At 41.7% G+C, this 16,265-nt stretch overlaps 1 protein-coding gene across 1 annotated transcript in view; it reads left to right on the top strand.

Annotated features, from left to right (window-relative positions):
* TRPM4 (transient receptor potential cation channel subfamily M member 4) overlaps positions 1-16,265 on the top strand; it is a 682,714-nt gene that overhangs the window by 578,527 nt on the left and 87,922 nt on the right. Inside the window, exons 20-21 of the mRNA XM_040327576.1 lie at positions 7,627-7,795; positions 10,077-10,258. Coding sequence (XP_040183510.1) covers positions 7,627-7,795; positions 10,077-10,258 — 351 coding nt within the window. The remainder of the gene's footprint in view (positions 1-7,626; positions 7,796-10,076; positions 10,259-16,265) is intronic.

The raw sequence follows: 16,265 nt of genomic DNA, 5'->3' as shown, positions 1-16,265 counted from the left end.
CCAAAAAACAGTCCCCATGCTTATGCATGGGTTACCACAACTGGCTACCACCTCTGATCCATCACTGGGTCTCTCAAGGGTGGTTGCTGTTAGCTTTCCTGGCTCATAACTTTCCCCTATCTTGCTTTTTTTTTTGTCTCATCTATTTTTAGTATAAGATTAAACCCAACATGTCAAAAAAAAAAAATGACAGGAACTTTCAAATTAAAGTCTATAATACCTCATACAGTACAGCTTAGTGTGATATGCCTCAATGAAAAACATTTAAAGTGAGCCTAATAGCCAAGTGTCAATGAAAACATCAGTAAAGATAAAATGACCATGGTGTCCTGTGCTTACATACAAGAACAAATCCAATAGTGATACAAAATGTTCAATAAACAGATGTGAACACTTCAATCCTTCACCGCTCTCTTCTGTGATACATGTCATCTCCCCAGAACAATCCACAGTGACCTCTTTCCCCATGAAAATCATATAAACACTCACCAGACTAAACAGCCTTTCTTTCTCAAGAAAAGACAAACACTCTCAATCTGTCTCAGAAGAAATCCTCCACTGTCAGCATGGATGGCTTCTCAGGACTTCAGACTGCAATGTCTCCCCTCCTCAATAGAGTGAAAGCAGGATCAAGATGTCTCTCAATGAATACTTCTCAGCCTATGTGGATGACTGTTCCAGACTCCAAAGGAGGAGGATTGATCCACAGATTGACAATTCTCACATAGTGTAATACATTCTTATAAAGTAATTTATTGAAATAAACTATTATGCTCACAGGTAACAAATTAATAAAAGCCGGTATCAAGTAATAAACCTGGTCTAAAACCCAGAGTAAAAGTGACGTGTACACAGGAATTAACAGCTGGCTCTTTCTGTGTATACTAGGACTATTAGACACCAGCTTCCGCCCACACTATCACTCTGCCTCCATGCATTTCACCACTATGACAACTTCACCAAGAGGAACTTGAGACAAACTTGAAAATTCAAAAGGCAAGACACCCAAACAAAAGCAAAGTAACAAGGTATATGCAGTTCAATGTGATGAGGCATGCAAAGACCTCGACAAATGGGTGGCCCAATATAGGAAGGCAAATTCGACAGGTCCACAGTCTTTCTACACCTTACAGAGCATGTAAACCCCTGACATTAACCTTTCTGCTTTCTTTTAGCCTGTTTAATATACCAATAGAAGCATTTTGTTATCTATTTTAAAAATGCCAAAAAAGTTCAATCACATCAGAAATTCAGATCAATACCGGACACTTTAACCCCCTTCCTGGCCCTGTCTGTGCCATGTAATCACTGTGACCAATCAGAGCTTATCACAATAGTACACAAACAAAGGCAAGAATCAAAGTCTTTCATTGTGTACAACTGTTATGTGATCTGCTGTGATTAGCCACAGTGTTTACATGGTACCGGCAGCAGGCCGGTACAGTGATCTGTCGTCCGCTGGACACAAAGGGTGACAGATTGTGCTGGAGCTTGGCACATTGGGTACATGCGAGGCATGATCCTGGGAGGATGTCATATGATGTCCTACAAGGATAACAGGGCTACCGCTTGGCCGTCATATTACAATAGGCCGGATGGGAGGGGGTTAAAGACCCTTCCTAATTCTTATAGAAGACTACAGAATAATTAGCCTTTATGTTTAGATCTGAGAGTAGTAGAGTTTGAGGTTGAGTAGTTTGGCAAGAGTCATTGGGCATGGCTGATAATACTCAGTCAACAAAAAAGCCACATGGTGTCAGCCATAAAATACAAACAAAGCATATCCCTCTATAGTGTGTACTTGTCTCAATTAGGAGCCCTAAGTGTCACTTTTTTCTGCTCCTTCACTCCTCTGCTATAAGTATGATTCACTTTTGATAAGTTTTCCTGACACCAAGAGAAAAATGGTGAAAGTGGAGGGACCTCCAGCTAATTTACAGTCTCAGCTCTGTTCCTGTGTGCTGTGTAAAGGGGGGTATGTCCCTTCCCTCCAATCAGCTCTCGGAGCGCTCCTCACTGAGCTCTGCAGAGTATAACTTTAGCTCTCTGCCACTTTTTTTCAATTCAGCACTTTGAAAGGATGTAATGTGGAGAAGAGAAGACTGCATATAGACAAGCACAACTTATGTAGGCGGATTTGTTTAATCTCTGTGTATCACCTGAGGCCAGTCACCTCACTCGGTATATGTAAGGGCTTACAACCACTTTAAGAACTGGATGCATTTCTGGCATATCAAAATGTGTACTCTTTTAAAGGATTACAACATGGAGATATGGGCATGTATTGTAGATATGCAGCATATGTTTTTTTGCCTTGACATAAACTGTAATTAAGAAGGTGTGAAAGAAGGCATCTACGTTAAACTGGAACAACCATCCCTAAACAGCAAGGGGGACCTTTACATCACCAGTCACCCACATGTTACAGTCTCTACCATGACATTCTGCCAGTTTACCCTCTTCAGCAATGTAACTCCAACGGTTAACACATAAGCGTAAAAATAGTGCTGCGCTGTAAATGAAATTAAAGTGCTCAGTGACAGGTACACTTGGCTGAGGCAATGAACCTAAGGTCAATAAATAATGAATTCTAAAAAATTAATCCAGGGAAATGCTCAATAAATAATCAAATACTTGGTAAATAAAATAATGTTGTCCGTATGGTGTATGAATAAAGTGAAGGAATGCTCAGTGAGGGGTGCACTGAAAAGAGCAAGTAACTAAAAATACATCACAAATCATAAAACAGTGAAAAACGTGTCGCATACTTATCTTGTAGAGAAAATGCATATGCCTAAATGTAATAAATGACTGATGTATAATGGTTGTAATTTTGCTTACCTACTATGGCAATATCCTTATTGTTTGAAATGTATGCTTAAAAAAATATATAAACAATAAAAAAAAAAAGACTGACTGAATAAACAAAGTAATATCCATAAAATATAAAGGTCAGGATGAATAGGTGACTGTATAATAACTGTGCCAAAAAATAAAGTGCTGGTGCTGGTGACCACTTTCTGGCATGAAGTGCTGGTAACGGGGGATTTCCTGACTTCTGTGCAACGTAATGTGTGGATGTCCCCTTACCTTACCGCTGAAAGGCAACAGCATGTTGGCATGGGCGTAGGAACCGGGGGGGACGGGGGGGACGAATCCCCCCCAGGAAATAATGCGGGGGGGACAGGTATTGTAAAATCCCCCCCAGGTTAGGAGGACTTGTGTCATTTTTCTGAACTCCGTTAGCGTTATTGTCACCGCCATTTTGCGGCAGATGGTGCCCTTGGTTTGGGCGAATGTGATCAGGTGCTCTGGCGTGGTTGGCCAGTCCTTGAACGCGGGCGGCGCATGCGCGAAGGCAGCCCGCGCATCTGTAAGCCGCCGCCGTCTTCTCCACCCTTCCTCTCTGACCGGACCTGGAAATACTCAGAGCCTTCATCTGGGACCGGGAAGTGGAACAACTCGATGGACAACAAAAAGTGAGTCACGAGTGAGGGAGGCAGAGCAACCGCCGGTCAGCAGCAGCAGTTAAAAGTTAGGGAGAGGAGAGTATAGACAGCGAGACCGTTACATGCCAAAAGTCCCCTCCCCTCAGGAATCAGATTAATGATTTACTGAGCTTCATAATGTTATCCCTCAGGGCTTTCAGCATCATGTAAGGGGTTAAATTATGAATCCTGCTAGGTATTTGGCATGTCGAATTCCCTGAGGGATACATCATATAGCAGGATTATTTAACCCCTTGGGGTTAATCCTGCTATATAATGCATCCCTCAGGGAATTCGACATGCCAAATACCTAGCAGGATTCATAATTTAACCCCTTACATGATGCTGAAAGCCCTGAGGAATAACATCATGAAGCTCAGTAAATCCATTAATTCGATTCCTAAGGGGGGGCTTTTGGCATGTAATGGTCTCTGTCAGTACTATCTGTGCATTAACACGTGGTGTGACTCTCCTAGCGGCTGATAACCCCCGCTAGCGGCTGATAAAGGGTTAATACCACCCGCAATTCGCCTCTGCAGAGGCGCATTGCGGGTGGTATTACCGCGGTTTCCCATTGTTTTAAATGGGAAGGAGCGGTATACATACCGCTCCAAAGATGCTGCTCGCAGGAGATTTTTTTCTCTCCTGCCAGCGCATCGCCTCAGTGTGAAAGCCCTCGGGCTTTCACATTGAGAAGGCTGGGCAGGAGTTTTTCAGGCGGTATAGCAGCGCTATTTTTAGCGCTGTACCGCCTGAAAAACTCCTCAGTGTGAAAGAGGCCTTACTGCTGCTGACCGGCGGTTGCTCTGCCTCCCTCACAGGCTTACATGCTGAAAGCCCTGAGGGATAACATCCTGAAAATCAGTAAATTATTAATCCGGTTCCTGAGGATTAATAATTGCACCTATTGACATTCATTTATTTATTCATTTAGCGCTGTACTTCATTTTACATATTTCAGTGTAGGTGTATGTGTCAGGTAGGTGTCGGGGGTCAGTGTATGTGTCAGGTAGGTGTCGGGGGTCAGTGTATGTGTCAGGTAGGTGTCGGGGGTCAGTGTATGTGTCAGGTAGGTGTCGGGGGTCAGTGTAGGTGTCGGGGGTCAGTGTATGTGTCAGGTAGGTGTCGGGGGTCAATGTAGGTGGCGAGTAAAAATGCTGTCCCCCCCAGATTTGTAAGGGTTCCTACACCCATGCATGTTGGTATATCTTTCCATGGAACCAGTGATATCTCCTGGAAAGCTCGCAGTCCAGCGTCTCTGGCTCCGCTGGTGTGTGTCTCCTATCTGGAATCAGAGTTCCCTTTTTGTCCCTGGTGTGTCTGCATCATGTAAGCCTCTCCATGTGCTCAGATTAAGAAAAAGGGAACTCTGATTCCAGATAGGAGCCGGGGACGCCGGTCTGGGAGCTTGTCGGGAGATTTCACTGGTTCCATAGAAAGATATACCCACATGCTGTGGCCTTACAGCCGTAAGGTAAGGGGACATCCACACAGTACGTTGCACAGAAGTCAGGCAATCACCCGTTACCAGCACTTCATGCCAGAGAGTGGTCACCAGCACCAGCACTTTATTTCTTGGCACAGTTATTATACAGTCACCTATTCATCCTGACCTTTATATTTTATGGATATTACTTTGTTCAGTCAGTCTTTTTTTTGACACAGTTATTATACAGTCACCTATTCATCCTGCATTTTATATTTTATGGACATTACTTTGTTTATTCATCAGTCATTTATGCATATGTATTTTCTCTACAAGATGAGCATGTGACACTTTTTTCACTATTTTATGATTTGTGATGTATTAATAGGAACTTGCTATTTTCAGTGCACCCCTCACTGAGCATTCCTTCACTTTATTCATACACCATACAGATAACATTATTTTATTTACCAAGTATTTTATTATTTATTGAGCATTTCTCTGGATGAATTTTTTAGAATTCATTATTTATTGACCTTAGGTTCATTGCCTCAGCTAAGTGTACCAGTCACTGAGCACTTTGCACTTTTCATTTACAGCGCAGCACTATTTTTACGCTTATACTTTTTTGGGTTTTGACATTACCTTCAGTGCTTGCAGCAGTACCTTTACTTATAGATTTGGTTAGCGCGGGAATATATTGTTTATCTTAGCGGTTAACACATGTATCATATTTTATAATTATTGATTATAAACGGTGTGGTTTATAATCCACAGAGTGGTTTTATAAACTTTCACATCTCCCACCATGTTCTTGGTAATCAGATACTGCATTGACACCTTCTATATTGATTGAATTGGGGTGCCTAAGTTACCCTTGTGGGGTATGTTTCTAAATCTTATTAGAGCCAATCCTATCTTCTATGAGGTAGTGAGCAGCCATCTAGATTAAGGAAGGCCTGTTGACATGGTGTATCTGGATTTTGCAAAGGCATTTGATACAATTTCCCATAAATGTTTATTGTACAACCTAAGGTCTGTGGGCATGGACCATAGGGGGTGAGTACATGGATTTTAAAACTGGCTACAGGGGCAAGGTCAGAGGGTAGTGATACATAAGGAGTACTCAAAATGATCCGGAGTGGAAAGCGGGGTACCCCAGGGTTCTGTCCTGTGACCAATCCTATTAAACTTTTTCATAAACGATCTGGAGGATGGGATAAACAGCTCAATCTCAGTATTTGCAGACGATGCCAAGCTAAGCAGGCAATTTCTGTGCAGGATGTGGAAACCTTGCAAGAAAATTTGAACAAATTAATGTGGTGGGCAACTACATGGCAAATGAGATTTAAAAATGTAAAATAATGCATTTGGGTGGCAAAAATATGAATGCAATCTACTCACTAGGGGGAGAACCTCTGGGGTAATCTAGGATGGAAAAGGTCCTAGTGGATGATGAGCTCGGCAGTGGCATGCAATGCCAAGGTGCTGCAAGCAAAGCAAACAGAATATTGGCATGCATTAAAAAGGGGATTAACTCCAGAGATAAAACGATAATTCTCCCACTCTACAAGACTTTGGTCAGGCCGCACCTGGAGTATGCTATCAAGTTCTGGACACCAGTCCTCAGGAAGGATGTGCTGGAACTGGAGAAAGTCCAGAGAAGGGCAGCAAAGCTAATAAAGGGACCAGAGGACCTTCGTCATGAGGAAAGGTTACGAGCACCTAACTTATTCTCTCTGGAGAAGAGACGCTTGAGAGGGGATATGATTTCAATGTACAAATATGGTACAATAGGGATAAAACTTTTCTGTGAAAGGGAATTAAAAATTAGAAGCAGTTTAACCTTAAACTGCGTAGAGTGCTCTTTACTGTAAGAGCGGTAAGGATGAGGAATTCTCTTCCACGGGCAGTGGTTTCAGCGGGGAGCATCGATAATTAAAAAAAAAACGATTAGGCATCTGAACAACCACAACATACATGGATATACAATGGAATGCTAACATAAAAACATACGCACAGGTTGGACTTGTGTCTTTTTTCAACCTCACCTACTTTGTAACTATACTATGGATGAGTGGCAAAATGTCAAACAATTAGAGTGAGTTTTGTTTTGATCCCAAAAATATTTACGTAAAACCGAGTTATGATGGGTGACAGGGATTTTTAAAGCCCTAAAGAACAACACTTTATTTTATAAAAAAAATTAACAAAACTTTGTTTGAACAATGATAAAATCCACCAACACCCACAATTATCACATCACCCATCATTTTACAACATGAAGATATGACCATCTCTGTATATATAAGCACCAATCATGCTGGCGTGTAAAAAAAAAAAAACTTGTAAAGAAAGTATCGTATACGTATGCTCAACGGGTTTTGAGACCTGCTCTTCCTCAGGGATGATCCCTAGACCTTCATATTGAAAAATATAAGGGTTTTTACCCCTGTCAATATCTTGACATGTATGTCCCATTGGGGAGATTTCTTTCACCTTCTGTCCCATAGCCAAAATCGGAATTAGGCATTGCCTCACTTTGGAGGGGCTTCCCCTCCAAAGTGAGTCAATCCCTGATTCACCAGAACTAGTGTTTTATGATAAATGGTACATGATGATTATGTTGTGGACTAAACCGAACAACTGTGGTATAATGTACAGGTTAATTGTAATATATATTTTTTTTTATATATTTTTTTTATATTACAGCTGGGAAGTTATCAATTGGCAACTGCACAGATGACCCTGTGGCTATCATGAATGAAGAGTTACCCCCATGTCCCAACACTTTTGCCAACTGGCTTGTGATTTTGCTTCTGGTTGTTTTCTTGCTTGTTGCTAACATCCTCTTGCTGAATCTGCTGATTGCCATGTTCAGGTAACTAATGTATATGGGGGTCATGTTATTTCATTATGTTCTTAAAGGTGACCTCTGTCAAAGTATTGCTGGATGTTTATTGCTGGATTGTTTGGTGGCTGGTGGTAGTTTTGCTTCAATTTCCTCAGCTGTTTTCCTGTGGTGTTTGTCTGCTAGTAACCAGTTTACAAGGGAGAAAGGAAAATGCCTACTAAGGCTAGGTTTACACAGGTCCAGTGTGAATTTTCCCTTTGTTTTCAAAATTTCCAAAGCAGCTGTTTAGCTGCGATTTTAGATGTGGTTCAGATGCAAATTTTAGAGCCATCGGCCACCATCGTCCTTAACATTAGCTGGTTGCTAAGGAGAGGGCCGGGAACCCGTCTGCCGCATCCTTAACAGAGCTTTCCCTACCCCAAAAACTGGTATGGTATGGATTTTGGGGGGACCCTATGCCATTTTTTTTTTGTTGTTGGTGTGGCGGTTTCCCTTAAAATCCATACAAGACCTAAGGGTCAAGTATGGATCTCAGGGTGGACTCCATGCAGTTTCTTTTTACAATTTTGGCATGACAATCTCCTTAAAATTTGTATCAGACCCGAAAGGGCCTGAAATGGATTGGGACGCTGTTTGTTTTTTTTGGATCGAATTTGTGTTTAAAACTGAGATGTGGGTTTTCAGTGCTCAGAAAATGGGACTCTTTTTATTTATTATTTTCAGCGAATTTGCACTGCCACTGCACCGCATATATATGAAGACGTTTGCTCCCATACGTAGTGGCGTGCGAGACATTAGGTGTGTCCGGACATGATACCATCTCATACCATCACAGCTGTGTTCTAAATAGTCTGGTCCCCACAATTTTGGGATATTCTCCTAACTTTTATGGGAATATTTTTCCCTCATTTACATATGTGCAGTATATACATATGATCCTGCACTCCTTCCTAATTTTGGACTAGCCCTGCATTTGCTGTGCCTCATACATCTGGATCTACACACCAGTCTATATCTGTCTGAAAACACACACCTATATCCATTTTCTTACCTGGAACGTGTTACTCCATTGATCCAGAGTTTCCATTGGAAATCCTATATATTTTTTCTTATCCATTATCGTGGATGAAAGTTTTCTTTTTAAGCTCCTGAAGAAGCAGTAACATGCGAAACATGTAGAGCCTATTTATCAAAAAACGCCAATTGAAGTCTACGTTCGTTCATCAACTATTGTTGTTGTCCCTTGTGGACTATTTGTGGTTTTTGTATAACCCCTCTGGGTTATTAGCATTTTAGAGATATTCTATGCTTACCAATGTTTTTAATGTAGTAAAATATATGTTTTTTTATATATTGTTTTTCTGTACTGTAATTGTTGATTCAACCACCCAGTTTCCTGGGCTTGTATCAATAAAAAACTTTTATACCTTATGTTAACCACTGGTGCCTATAAAGTCCATTATTCCTCCAAAAATTAAAATTCTCTATATATGAACCGGCTCCATAGAAAGCCAATTTGATTAAATGGTCCTGCAAATCGAATGTGGTCCAATCCGCATATATGTGAATTGAGCCTTAGTGTAGCATAATGGCTGTTTATTAAAAACACAAAATTGTTAAGTCAACAAGCTCATTATGAAGACCGCTGTACTGTGTGTTATGCATCTGTCCCTCTGTGCTCTGGCTAGCTTTGTACAGTATATCTGGAAGGATGGTGAAAATATGGCGCCTTGAGCATCGAACTTCCAGGAACCACATTGGAACGCACGCTCGTAGAGGTGACGTCACAGCATCGGGACATAATTGGCTATGAGACTGTTTCTGCTCTGGGGACAGCTCCCATGAGTATTATGGACTATTGACAGAGACTTTTTTGGACTATATAATTTATGTTTATGGGGACAGCCAGAATGGATTGTGTGCCTATTGTTTCCTTTTATCACATAGTAACTGACCAACGCCAGAGGGTTTCTTCTTTTTCCAAACACCATGCTATAAAGCTGGGTACAAACTGCAAGCTCTTTTTTTATTGTTCAACCCAGTGGGTTAAACGAAAGAAAAAAACTATCTACTGAAAAAAAAAACTATATCACTATACCATGTCGAACAGACTGCTGAACAAGCTGATTTTCGAACAGTGTGCACCCAGCTTATGAGTCACAGTTCCACACTCTGATTTTTGTATGGAATAGATGTACTGTTATTATTTGTTTTACATAAGGAAGAACATAGGGTGAAGAATTGATAAAAAATAATCCTGACTTTGGTCATACTGTGCTATTTATCACCTGCGCCTTTCATCTCACAGCTACACCTTCTCCAAAGTACAAGGAAACAGTGATATCTACTGGAAATTCCAGCGATACAACCTAATTGTGGAGTACCACAACCGCCCAGCACTGGCTCCCCCCTTCATCATCATCAGCCACATTCACACCTTCATCAAGCGCAAGATCCGCAAGGTGGAGTCACAGAAGATCAGACATTTCAGTAAGTAATGATTTTCATATAGAGGCTAGGCAGTTTATCATATTTTCGGGGGCTTTGTACAGACCATGAACACAGAAAAATGTGACAATTGGTATAATATTAAAAAAAGGAATTCCCACCCCATAAACACACAGAGTGGGGGAAAGGAAATGGAAAAATCCTGCCAGGCAACAGCATGCCACAGGTTAATGCATACTATTGGAGCCTGCAACTGTGGTCTCTGTACTACATATGTAGCCACTGTTAATAGGGGGTCAAGCAAGAAGTAATGTGATTTAAATGTGTAATTTTTTTGAGCAATTAGGCCTTGTTTTTACCAACCCCACTTACCTAAAGTGTAAAATACAGCTGGAAGAGACTGCTTACATTGTGATAGCGGGCTGGGGATCTTCCCCCCACACTAGTGGTCACAATGTAAAAAAAAAAAGAACTGAAAGTGGAACAGGAATCCTCTGTATGTTTGCAGCTAAGGCTAGGACCATGCAAGTTTATTGGAGATGGTTTAGAGTAGATAGGCTAGCCCTACTTAGCTTGGGGAATAGTCAGGATGGGGTTTTATAATTTGTCCAAAAGTGCTGCCTTGTCTGCCGCCACTCACTTGTGTGTAAATACCCTGGGGATCAACCCTAAACTGTGACTTGTGGAAAGTTTTTTAGTGCACCCATCTATAGTATAGAATTGACTTGGTGCTTTAAAGCGGAGCTCCACCCTAAAGTGGAACTCGTGCTGATTGGAACCCTCCCGTGTCACATTTGACACCTTTCAGGGGGGAGGGGGGTGCAGATACCTGTCTAAAGACAGGTATTTGCACCCACTTCCGGCCCAGCATTCACGGGCAAAAGACGGGCATTGCATCACATCCCGTCGCCTCCCAGCACACAGCGGGAGCCAATCGGCGGGCGCAGCACGACTCGCGCATGCGCCGTAGGGAACCAGGCAGTGAAGCCGGAGCGCTTCACTTCCTGGTTCCCTCACAGTGGATGGCGGGGGGGGCAGCAGAGTGACGAGCGATTGTTCGTCCTCTGCTGCGGACGGCACTGGTCTCCAGGACAGGTAAGTGTCCTAATATTAAAAGTCAGCAGCTGCAGTATTTGTAGCTGCTGGCTTTTAATATTTTTTTGGGCCGGACATGCGCTTTAACGTGGTAGTAAACTGAAGCATTGGAAAAAAAAGCACCTTATTAAATACTTAACTTAGAAAAAAGTCCTCCAGCGGTGCGCTGTCACTGCTGACAGGGCTTCCATTCTCACACCTAGGCGTCTTTCTGGGTTTGCGGGCTCCAGCAGCTTTAATGGCCAAGCTGTGATGTCACTCCCATGCAGCGCTCTGAAGGAACAGCATGCAGTGACATTGAGATATTCATTTTACCCTACAGGTAAGCTTTATTATAAGCTTACCTGTAGATAAAAATCACAAAGTGGACTTAACTACCACTTTAAAGGCTAAGTTCACCTTTCATAATTTGTTACACCCGTATACATGTTACAAAGCTGGGCACCTCTTCTATATACTCCCATGTTAAACGTAAGTCTAGTCATGGGCACAGTGAGGCATGCAGATGGACACCCTAGGCTTATATTCGAGTCAATGCGTTTTCAAATTTGTTTGTGGTAAAATTGGGTGCCTAGGCTTATATTTGGGTCGGCTTATACAGTAATTTTTCCTCATTAGATTGGTCTTTAGAGTCTTCAGTATAAGGGTGTATTTGGAGCTACCCGGGTAACTCTGGTTAACGTATACCTCCCAAACTCAAATCAGCTGCTCCTTTTAACCACTTAAGACCCGGACCATTATGCAGGTAAAGGACCTGGCCCCTTTTTGGGATTCGGCACTACGTCGCTTTAACTGAAAATTGCGCGGTCGTGCGACGTGGCTCCCAAACAAAATTGACGTCCTTTTTTTTTCCCCACAAATAGAGCTTTCTTTTGGTGGTATTTGATCACCTCTGCGTTTTTTTTTTTTTTCGCTATAAACAAAAATAGAGCGACAATTTTTTAAAAAAAACAATATTTTTTACTTTTTGCTATAATAAATATCCCCAAAAAAGATACAAAACATTTTTTTCCCTCAGTTTAGGCCAATACATATTCTTCTACATATTTTTGGTAAAATGATTGGTTTGCACAACATTTTTAGCGTTTACAAAATAGTGGATAGTTTTATGGCATTTTTTTATTATTATTAGTAATGGCGGCAAACAGTGATTTTTTTCATGACTGCGACATTATGGCGGACACATCGGACACTTTTGACACGTTTTTGGGACCATTGTCATTTTCACAGCGAAAAGTGCTATACAAATGCAATGATTACTGTGAAAATTACACTGGCAGTGAAGGGGTTAACCAGGGGGGCGCTGAAGGGGTTAAGTGTTCCCTAAGGGAGTGATTACCACTTTGAAGGGGCGTGGCTGTGCGTGTGACGTCACTAATCGTCATTCAGTATTTGCAGTGTTGGCCCTTCTTTTTCAGGACCTCTGCGATTTGACTGGGCATGCTCTCAATCAACTTCTGGGCCAATTCCTGACTGATGGCAACCCATTCTTTCATAATCACTTCTTGGAGTTTGTCAGAATTAGTGGGTTTTTGTTTGTCCACCCGCCTCTTGAGGATTGACCACAAGTTCTCAATGAGATTAAGATCTGGGGGGTTTCCAGGCCATGGACCCAAAATGTCAATGTTTTGGTCCCCGAGCCACTTAGTTATCACTTTTGCCTTATGGCACGGTGCTCCATCGTGCTGGAAAATGCATTGTTCTTCACCAAACTGTTGTTGGATTGTTGAAAGAAGTTGCTGTTGGAGGGTGTTTTGGTACCATTCTTTATTCATGGCTGTGTTTTTGGGCAAAATTGTGAGTGTTCCCACTCCCTTGGATGAGAAGCAACCCCACACATGAATGGTCTCAGGATGCTTTACTGTTGGCATGACACAGGACTGATGGTAGCGCTCACCTTTTCTTCTCCGGACAAGCTTTTTTCCTGATGCCCCAAACAATCGGAAAGAGGCTTCATCGGAGAATATGACTTTGCCCCAGTCCTCAGCAGTTCATTCACCATATTTTCTGTAGAAGATCAATCTGTCCCTGATGTTTTTTTTTGGAGAGAAGTGGCTTCTTTGCTGCCCTTCTTGACACCAGGCCATCTTCCGAAAGTCTTTGCCTCACTGTGCGTGCAGATGCGTTCACACCTGCCTGCTGCCATTCCTGAGCAAACTCTGCACTGGTGGCACGCTGAATCCTCTTTAGGAGACAGTCTTGGCACTTGCTGGACTTTCTTGGGCACCCTGAAGCCTTCACAAATGCAGTGAAATTTTTTTTATGGGATTAAGTTCATTTTCATGGCAAAGAGGAACTTTGCAATTAATTGCAATTCGTCTGTTCACTCTTTAAAACATTCTGGAGTATATGCAATTTCCCATCTCAAAAACTGAGGCAGCAGACTTTGTGAAAGTTAGTATTTGTGTCATTCTCAAAACTTTTGGCCATGTCTGTACATCTCGGGCAGACTTGATATCTGCTTTCTTGATATCCTCAAGTATGCCCTTCCTTCCGTCAGAGGTATCTGAGGGAATGGAAGCACCTATAACAAAGGAAGAACTGGTCACAGTAATAGCCTCTTCTAAATTAGGGAAGGCCCCGGGACCAGATGGGCTAAATCTCTTTTATTACAAAACTTTTCAGGATGTTCTCTCTCCCTATTTTCTCTGGGCCTACAATTCCATTTCAGCTAACTGTAAGTTAACAGATGACACCTTGAGGGCACATATTATGGTCATCCCTAAGCAGGACAAAGACCACACTCAATGTGGAAATTATTGACCATAACACTCTTAAATGCCAATTTAAAACTATTTTCTAAAATCTTAGCGAACAGGCTATTGCCATATATTCCCCATCTCATCCACACAGATTAGGCAGGTTTTATCCCTCAGAGAGAAGCTAGGGACAACACTATAAGGGCAATAGATCTGATCCACTCTGCCCAATCAGAGGCCTGACCCTTTCTGCTTTTATCAACAAATGCTGAAAAAGGCCTTTGATCGGCTAGACTGGCAGTTCTTACAATCCACCCCAGCCTGGGACTTCAAATACTGACCTGGATTCAGGCATTATATACTGGCCCTACAGCCGCTGTGTTGGTGAACGGGGCCCGAACAGAGTACTTTTGTCTGTCCAATGGGACCAGACAGGGATGCCCTCTTTCACCATTAATTTTCATGTTAACCCTAGAACCCTTTTTGTGCAAAGTCAGAACAGACCCCTTGATCAGTGGAATACAGGTATCAAGCATGGAGCATAAAATCGTGGCATTTGCAGATGATCTTTTATTTTTTCTCACTGATCCGGAGGTCTCGCTACCGCACCTATTTCAATGTTTTGCCCAGTACAAGGACCTTTCTAATTTTTCTATAAATGATTCTAAAAGTGAGGCGATGAGTATCCTTCTCCCTATAGAGTGTATCAAAAAGTTACAAGGCCTTTACCGGTTTAAATGGGTTCAGTCTTTTTTGAAATATCTGGGGGTCAAATTAACACCAGATACGGGTTTATTATATGAGATTCATTTTTGTACACTACTAGTTAAAATACGATCACATCTCCAACTTTGGCAAACTAACCCTTGCGTGGTTCAGGAGGTGTACCTTCTCACTAAGCCCATGGTCAGCATTTTAATTGGCACACTATTTAAGGTCTATACCGGATGGGGAATTGTATGTCAGGCCATTGCCATCCTTCGAGCGTCTATGTACGGAGGGAAAAGATGTACCACATTTGGTGACATTGTTGTATAAACTGATCATCCAGCTTCTATAAGGTCATGTCCTCTCGTACATACGACGCTGGGAGGAGGACCTCCAAATCTCTTTCACAAGCATGCAAATTAAAAGGATTATATCTCTGACACACAAATCTTCAATAGCAAGTCGCCTCCAAGAACAGGGCTACAAGTTGCTAGTTAGGTGGTACAGGGTCCCGGCCCTACTCAATAAACTTTATCCGCAAATCTCCAACCTATGTTGGCATTGTAAGAAAGCGCCATGGACATTATTACATATTTTTTTGGTCGTGCCCATTAATTACACTTTTCTAGAAGGAAGTGGGGAATTGGATTAAACAATTGACATCAGTTGACCTTGGCTCGGAACCCTTTGGATACCTCCTGCATTTAAATGCAATACCACTCTATAAATATAAAACTTCCTTGGTAGCCTATATGCTGAATGCTGCTCGGGCATGCATTCCAGATTTTTGAAAGTCTACCATCATACCTATGAAACATTGGTTTTCTAGAATAGAGGAAATTAGGATAATGGAACATCTGACAGCTTTATTCTATGGTAGAGAGAAGAAATGTATGGAAACCTGGCGACCATGGATATCCTTCACCTGTACACTTCAATATGATTGCTTTTTTTCTTAGCTTTCAATTGATTTTGAGCCTTGGATAGGGGGGGGGGGGCTGCCCCGGGGGAGAGAAGGGGGGGGAGTCCAAGTATATCTTTAAATAAGATGGGGTTTATTTTTCTCTTGTGACTCAGAGGGTATGGGGTCGGTGGAGGAATTTTTTTTTTTTTTTTTTTTTTTATTTGTTTCAGACAACAGAAGGGAAGGTAAATATAGGAAGAATCCAGGCAGAGTTGGGTTGGGAATGTACCATAGGTTAATAGTGGTAATATTCCTAACTATGTACAATCGTTTATTTCCTTTGTTCTTCGGGTCTATATTTCCAATTTCTAGGAAGTTTTAATTTGATACGCTGCAGGTCCTAATTTAATTTTGTAGTTATTGGTTTTTCCTAGTCGGATGGCTAGATTCGTTTTCTTACTATAACATAGAATTTTTCCTTCTCTTAATATCGTTTACATTGTTTATACATTTTGTTATAGCTGAAAAAATCTTTGACTAAAGAATTATATTTGAAAAAAAGAGTATTCAGTAAAGCAATATTTACAGTCCTGCAGTGGAGTGCTGGTTTTTCACCTTACACTACCGGTTGCAGTGCATTAGC

This window comes from Rana temporaria, chromosome 10, assembly GCF_905171775.1.
Source record: "Rana temporaria chromosome 10, aRanTem1.1, whole genome shotgun sequence".
Lineage (NCBI taxonomy): Eukaryota > Metazoa > Chordata > Amphibia > Anura > Ranidae > Rana > Rana temporaria.
Note: the sequence above shows the minus strand (reverse complement) of the source record. Positions and strands in the feature narration are given on the sequence as shown.